Source organism: Emys orbicularis (assembly GCF_028017835.1).
Source record: "Emys orbicularis isolate rEmyOrb1 chromosome 21 unlocalized genomic scaffold, rEmyOrb1.hap1 SUPER_21_unloc_6, whole genome shotgun sequence".
In the NCBI taxonomy this organism is placed as follows: domain Eukaryota; kingdom Metazoa; phylum Chordata; order Testudines; family Emydidae; genus Emys; species Emys orbicularis.
In genome coordinates, this window is record NW_027045160.1 from 58,281 (window position 1) to 65,851 (window position 7,571).

Here is a 7,571-nt window from a genome sequence, read left to right on the forward strand (position 1 = left end):
CCACCCTTTCCTGGAGCAGGTTCTCTCTGCTGCCCCCTGGTGAGACATCAGTCCCCGCACCCACTCCAGAGGGGCCACATCCCATCCAGGGGTCCCCATAGAACCAGCCCCTGTGCCCCACCCCAGAGCGGTCCCCGGCCGAATGGAGGGAGGGGCATGTCCCCATGGAGATAGCGGGTAGGGGCGCCCTCCGACGCTGGGGGCGTGGGGGAAGCCGAGCTGGGAACGGGAGATGACGGGAAAGCGACGCTGCTCCCTGCCAGCTTCGCTCCCGTCTTCCTAGCGACGTTACCCCAGGGGACGGGACGCAGAGCGGGACAAGTCCGAGATCTTCTGACCAATCGGAATGAATTCAAGTTGGCGGGGCCGCCGGGGGCAAAGAAACCTCGGAGCCCCTGTGGTGATAACGGCAAACTCCCGGATGACAGGAGAAGGGCCAACGCGGTGCCCGTCTTTAGAAAGGGGCAAAAGGAAGAGCCGGGGAACTCGACCAGTCAGCCAGACTTCGATCCCTGGGAAAACCTTCCATTTGCGAACGGCTGGAGGACGAAGGGCTGATGGCTAGCAGCCAGCACGGAGTCACCTGCCAAAGCAGCTCCATTTCCGTCTCTGGTGCGGTAACCGCTTTGGTGGCTGGGGGAACGCGGTGGACATCATCTCCCTGGACTTTAGCAAGGCTTTGTCCCACATGACAATCTGCTAAGGAAGCCGGAGAAATGCGGGATGCGGAATTGGTTAAACAAGCGCAAAGAGTAGCTAGGAATGGAATGATGGAGTGGGGTTCGTCGGGGACACTGACGACCCAGCTGTGGGACGCGAGAGCAGGTGCCTCCAGTCTGCTGCGGACATGAAGCTGGGAGGTTGCCAACACCTTGGAGGATGGAGCTACGGTTCAGAGGGATCTGGAGAACTGGGCTCTAGCCGACAAAACGAAATTCAGCAGAGACAAGTGGCAGGTGCTGCACTGAGGGAACAAAACCCCGCTGCACCAATACAGAATGGGGGGGGGGGACTGGCTTGGCAGTGGCCCTGCGGAGAAGGAGCTGGGGCAGATCCCGGCCTCAACGTGAGTCAGCAATGCGATGCTGTTGCAAAAGGAAAAGCAAATGCAGGTTTGGGTTTGCGTTACCAGAGCACATGCCTGGCACACAACTCAGATTTTCTGCACAGACAGTGCGGGGCACATGGGGCTACTGGGGGGGGGGGGTGTCAGACTGGGCTTCAAAAGGGCTAGTGGGGGGGACATGGGGGGGCTCAGGAGCTAGTGGGGTGACAGCATTGGGCTGAACGGGGGGGGGTGCAGGGACACCTAGGATTGGGGGCAGATGTGCCTGACTGGATGGGATAGTCTAGGGGGTCAGTCATGGTCTGCCTGGGGGAGCCTCCCCAACTCCCTAACAATCTGCCTGCCCCCCCAAAACCCTGTTCCATATTTTTCCCACCCACAACCCTCCAGGTTCACTCAAAGGCTCCTTCCCTCTCCCTCCGACCCCCCCGACAGCGGGAAATACGGCTCTCTCGTGTAGTTGAATCGAATTTACTCACATTTCTGTGTTAATTTGCCGAGTAAGGAATCTATTTGTCAAAAAAAACATTTCCCGAGTCCTTTTTCTTTTTGGTGTGTGTCTGTATTGCTACAGACGGACTTGCTGCCCGGTATTTTGAAATAAATGACCAAAATCGGTGAAAGTGGCATGATTACAGTGTGTTATTTTGACAAATAAAAACAGGCAGAATTGGAAAACACGGGGCGTGGAATCGTTAATGGTTCGGCGCAGAATTCCCCCCGGGGGTGCGATCGTACCGCGCGGCTCCGGTGAGGCCTCGGCTGGAGTCCCGTGTCCACGTCCGGTCACCCCCGGGAGGAAAGCGGCGGGAGCCCCCCCGAAGGGACCGGGTGTGTGAAGTTCGGAGAAGAGAAGGCTGGAAAGGCTGCCATGAAAACGCCAGGGACCCATTCTCGCTGCCCCGGAGGGCAGGACAAGAGGCGACGGCGTCACCCTCGGGCAGAGCCAAGTGAGAGGAAAACGTCAAAGGGGTAAGAAAAGTCGGACGACGGCCAGGGCGAGGGGGGCCGCATAGACGCCTGTCTGGGCTGGACGGGGGCTTAGAGCAGCTGACCCTAGCAGGCGTTTCTAGCCCTATGGCTCTACGAGAACCAGGCTGCCCCACCCCAGAGGGACCGCCTCCCTAGCTAACCAGCCCCCCTGCCCGAGTGGTCTGATGGTACAGACAAGGGGGGCGCTCTCCCAGCTCGGGGTGGGAGGGAAAGAGCCCGGACGCCTGGGTTCGGTCGGGTCGGGCAGCGCGAGCGTCCGGCTAGCCGTAGGGCTGGCTCTCCATCCGCTCCTCCCAGTCCCGGAGGGCCCCCAGCAGCCCGGCGTCCCCCAGCGAGTCCGAGATGCGCAGGTCCAGCTCCTCCGCCCGCAGCGACGACGCCCCCCAGGCCTGGCTCAGCTGGTGCAGGGTCTGCAGGGCCGTGGGCACCACCTGGGGGGGGGGGGGGAAGAGGGTTGGCGTTTGCGGGATTCCCAGGCCCCCCCCCCCCTTAACCGATTCCCAGGGCTAAGCGGCTGGAGCCAGCTCAGTACCATCTAAACCCAGCCGGTGCCAGCCCCCCCTCCCACCCCAGGACCTGCAGCTGGACTCAGCCTCCTCCCTCCCCCCACCCCACGGGGAGCGGCAGAGCTGGGGCTCCAGGTCTCTCTCGCTCTGGGGCAGGATGTCCGCCGCCCGATGGACCAAGCCCCCTCTCCCCCAGGGCCAAATGCCCTCAGCCAGTCTTTATGTTTGGGGGGGGGGGGGGAGGACAGGAGGGAATCCCCCCTCCCCCCCAGCAGGGCCGAGGGAGGGAGTGAGCCGGACACCAGAGGCGGCCCAGGGAGGGGAGTGGGTAAGGGGGGGGGAGCGGATTCCTACCTGCACCATGATGAGTTTCTTTTTCCAGGGGCGCCCCGTGTCTGGCCAGGCCTCCCCCAGGCAGAACCACAGCTCGTAGGTGGGGGAGCTGCCCTGCCCCTCCATGAAGCAGATGAGCTCTGGGGGCAAAAGGGGGAGCATCAGCCAGGTGGGGGGGGCACGGGTCCCCCCAGGGCTCCCCCAAGCGTGCCCCCCGCCGCACCCCTTGGGGGGCTCCCTCTCCCCCGTACCTCTGACGAAGCGCGGCAGGTCGTAGAGGGGAGTGTACCCCTCCTTGGACAGCTCCCCGCCTTCGGCCCCCGGCTCGGGGGTCTCCGTGCGCCCCCAGTAGGCGTGGAGGCGCCCCACGCGGGTGGCGCAGAGGGAGGGTCCCTCCACCCGCAGCAGCACCCCGGCCCCCAGCCCCTGCAGCAGCCGGGCCGTGTACGAGGCCTGCACCCGGTCCACCAGCGCCCCCGGGTCGGGCAGCACCACGTCCGCCAGCTCGGGCCTGGGGCTGGGCCCGGGGCTGGGGGGCACCAGCCGGAAGCCCTGTGGGTTGGGGACCAGCGTCTGCAGCACGAGGTGCCCCCGGTAATAGACCCGCACCTCGAAAAACGTCACTGTGGGGAGAGAGAGTGTGTGAAGGGGGAGACGCCGGCCCCCCAGTAAGAGCCAGAGCCCCCCCAGCAGCCCCCCACTGCCCCCATGATCTGCCCATAACAGCCAGAGCCCCCACTGCCCCCATGATCCCCCATAACAGCCAGAGCTCCCCTGATCCCCCAGATCACCCAGTAACAGCCATAGCCCCCCCAACTCCTTATAGCCCCCTGACACAGACCCGCCGCCCCCCCCTTGCCCCAGAGATGTGGGTGCTACACAGGGCGGAGGAGGGGTCCTGACCATCCCCCACCCCCAGCGAGTCTGGCTGCAGCCCCAGCAGTGGCCAGCGGAGGGCGCCAGGACACTCACTCAGCTCGTTGGACCCCAGCAGCTGCTCCAGGGAGCTGGGGGCCGGCACCAGGGGAGGGAAATCCCCGAACCCCGGCGAGAGAGCGCCCCCTGGGGGAGAGAGAGACACCGGTGAGGGGCGGAGCCCAGGGCTGGGCTAGCAGGGGCTGCGGGTTGGGAGTGAGGGGCACGGACTGGGCTAGCAGGGGCTACGGGTCGGGAGTGAGGGGCACCAGCAGGGCGGGGGGGGGACCCGAGGGCTGGGCTGGCAGGGGCTGCGGGTCGGGAGTGAGGGGCACGGGCTGGGCAGGGGGGGTAGGGCTGGGCTAGCAGGGGCTGTGGGTCGGGAGTGAGGGGCACGGGCTGGGCTAGCAGGGGCTGCGGGTCAGGAGTGAGGGGCACGGGCTGGGCAGGGGGGGTAGGGCTGGGCTAGCAGGGGCTGTGGGTCGGGAGTGAAGGGCACCGGCACGGCTGCAAGGGGGGGGCACAGATGGGGATTTACCCACCTGTTGCTACGTCACTGGCGTAGGGGGCACCTGGTGCTAGCGCTGGGCCAAGAGCATCTGGAACAGAAAGTCAAATAGTTCAAGCAGGGGAGGGGCTGGGAGCCCGGACTCCTGGGTTCTCTCCCCGACTCAGGAGGAGGAGGAAGGGGGGGCGGTTCCTTGCCAGCCGACGTGATGCAGGAGAAGCCCTTCGGCCCGGCCTGGCTTGGCTCAGCTCGGCTCGCTGGCCCCAGGGCCCGGAAGAGCAGGGAGGGGAGGGCACCAACCTGCCGCCGGCCGCGTTCAATGGGCTCCGGCCAGCGGGGAAAGCCGGGGCAGGGTGACGAGCGGCCGGTTCCCCCGGCCCAGGAACGAACCCTCCGCTGAAGCGCCCCGGGGCTGGACCAAGGGACCGGCGCCGGCGGGTCCAGGCTGTCTCCTCGGCACAGACACGGGCAATGGCAGGGGGTCACTGCGGTGCCAGGCGCTGAGCGGGGGCTTTATGGCCGAGAGCGACCCCAGCCTCCCGGCACCACTTCGGGGCTCCGCCGTCTGCACTGGCGAGGGGGCAGGAGGGCCCGAGCACTGGGGGGGCTGGAGAAGGCGACGGAGCGATGAGGGGTCGGGGTGAAGGGAGCGGCCTGGGGCCAGGCCACCAACCTAGGGGCTGGTGCAGTTTCACCCAAATGACAGGGCCAATGCTGGGGGGGACTGGGAGCCAGGACTCCTGGGTTCCATGCAGAGCCCATCACCCCGGCCTCCGGCCCTGCCCCCTCCCCCAGGGGCACTCACCCTCGTCGGGGCTGGAGAGGGCCAGTGCGTTCAGAATGTCGTCCAGCTCCTCGTCCTGGGGGGGTGGTGCAGAATTCGGGGTGTCACTAAGGGGAAGGCCCCCCAGTACCCACCATTCCCCTCGCTACCCCCCTGGAGCCTGCCAGAGCCGCCCCTCCCCAACCCAGGCTGCTCTGTGCCCCGCCCCCCCCCCCCCGCCCCCCGGGAGCACTGACCTGGCTGGAGGAGAAGCCGCTCCCCGACCTGTCCAAGAGCTGGCTGCTCGTGTCAGCCTCGGTGCCCCCCACGGCAGCATTGGGGGCCTCGTCCGCACCTGGGGGGGGGAGAACAGAGCCACTGGCCCCCCTGAGCCACACACTGGTGTCCGCTTGAGATGGGCACAGCCCCCCCCGTGCCCCTCACTCCCGACCTCCTGCCCCCCCAGCTCTGCCGGTGCCCCTCACTCCCGACCCGCAGCCCCCTGCGCGCCCAGCCCTGCCCCCCTCAGACCCCCCTGGTGCCCCTCACTCCCGACCCGCAGCCCCCTGCGCGCCCAGCCCTGCCCCCCTCAGACCCCCCTGGTGCCCCTCACTCCCGACCCGCAGCCCCCTGCTAGCCCAACCCTGCCCCCCTCAGACCCCCGTGGTGCCCCTCACTCCTGACCCGCAGCCCCCGCTAGCCCAGCCCTGCCCCCCTCAGACCCCCCTGGTGCCCCTCACTCCCGACCCGCAGCCCCCTAGCCCAGCCCCGGGCTCCCCCGTCTAACCCCTCACCTGCCCGGGCCCCGTCGGGCAGGATCTCATAGACCTTGTGGGGGTCGGCGGAGTCCGAGCTGTGATCCCAAAGCACCTGGATCCCTGGCTTCCGGTTGAGGGCGGAGCGGAAGTTGCGTTTCCAGACGGAGGGCGCGGGGGCATCCTGGCCTGGCCGGAAGCTGCCGCTGTCAATGGCCCAGTCCTGGGGGGTCGGGGGGGGGGGGAAGAGACGTAGGTACCTGGCAGCTGGGGAGGCCTAGAGGAGGCTGTGGGGCGGGGCACAATTGGGGTCCCCCCAGACCTCACTTTTCCACCTCCCCACCACCAAGGAGGGCACGAGGGCTGCGAAGTGGCTGGGATCCCAGCCCACAGCCCCCCGCCAGGGGAGCCGTTCAGGGGGGGGGGCTGGGTCCTGGCATGGGGGGGCGGGGGGACAGGATGGGCCCACAGGGCACCTGCTAAAAGGGGAGGCTTTTTAAAGCAAAGCAGCCTGGGGAACTCCCTGCTACTGGACGCGGGGAATCCGGGATCAGGGGTATAAACCCGGCCGCTTGGGGGAGTCACAACTGCCCATTGGAGATCCGCCCCCCGCACCATCACCGGCAACGACGGGGCACCACGGACGGGGGGGGGTGAGGAATCACCCTGCCCCCCATATCTGTGGGTGCAGAGGGGCTGGGATGGGGGGGGTACCCGGAATAGCTGGAAGTCCTCGGTGGAGGCGTCCTGCCGCAGCCCGTGTTTCCAGGGCACCCGGAACTGGGTGCGCCCCTGGTCCAACCACCGCACCCCCGGGTAGCAGCCACCGTCCAGCTTCTTCCGCAGCCACGGCACGATCAGAGGCTTCGGGGTCCCCATCGCCGGGGCGCCGCCTAGGGGAGAGAGGGGGGCACATGGGGGCGGGGCCTGTCCCCTTTGGGGGGGCGGCTCCCACCCAAGGCAGGGACTGGCTTGGGGGGCAGGGAATGGGGGCGGGGCCTGTCCCCTGGGGGGGCTGGGTTGGGGAGCAGGGAATAGGGGCCAGCTCTCACCCAGGGCAGGGACTGGCTTGGGGGGCAGGGAATGGGGGCAGGGCCTGTCCCCTCGGGGGGGCTGGGTTGGGGAGCAGGGAATAGGGGCCAGCTCTCACCCAGGGCAGGGAGGGGCTGAGTTGGGGGGCAGGGAATGGGGGGGCCAGCTCTCATGCAGGGTAGGGAATGGGGGGGCCGGCTCTCACCCAGGGCAGGGGCTGGCTTGGGGGGGAGGGAATGGGGGGGCCGGCTCTCACCCAGGGCAGGGGCTGGCTTGGGGGGCAGGGAATGGGGGCGGGGCCTGTCCCCTCAGGGGGGGCTGGGTTGGGGAGCAGGGAATAGGGGCCAGCTCTCACCCAGGGCAGGGAGGGGCTGAGTTCGGGGGCAGGGAATGGGGGGGGCGGCTCTCACGCAGGGCAGGGGCAGGGAATGGGGGGCCGGCTCTCATGCAGGGTAGGGAATGGGGGGGCCAGCTCTCACCCAGGGCAGGGGCTGGCTTGGGGGGCAGGGAATGGGGGGCCGGCTCTCACCCAGGGTAGGGGCTGGGTTCGGGGGCAGGGAATGGGGGCGGGGCCTGTCCCCTCAGGGGGGGCAGGGAATGGGGGGGTGGCTCTCACCCAGGGCAGGGGCTGGGTTGGGGGGCAGGGAATGGGGGCGGGGCCTGTCCCCTCAGGGGGGGCAGGGAATGGGGGGGTGGCTCT

General features: G+C 68.0%; 1 protein-coding gene across 1 annotated transcript; it reads right to left on the reverse strand.

Moving 5' to 3' along the window:
- Positions 1 to 2,319: 2,319 nt before the first annotated feature.
- On the reverse strand, positions 2,320 to 6,718 carry IRF3 (interferon regulatory factor 3). The gene is made up of 9 exons (XM_065423130.1): positions 6,554 to 6,718; positions 5,879 to 6,062; positions 5,342 to 5,439; positions 5,127 to 5,181; positions 4,356 to 4,412; positions 3,871 to 3,960; positions 3,150 to 3,521; positions 2,920 to 3,038; positions 2,320 to 2,490 (listed from the first exon to the last, which is right to left on the reverse strand). Exons 1-9 carry the CDS (start codon positions 6,716 to 6,718, stop codon positions 2,320 to 2,322), a joined length of 1,311 nt encoding a protein of 436 aa, XP_065279202.1.
- Between the last annotated feature and the right edge of the window lie 853 nt (positions 6,719 to 7,571).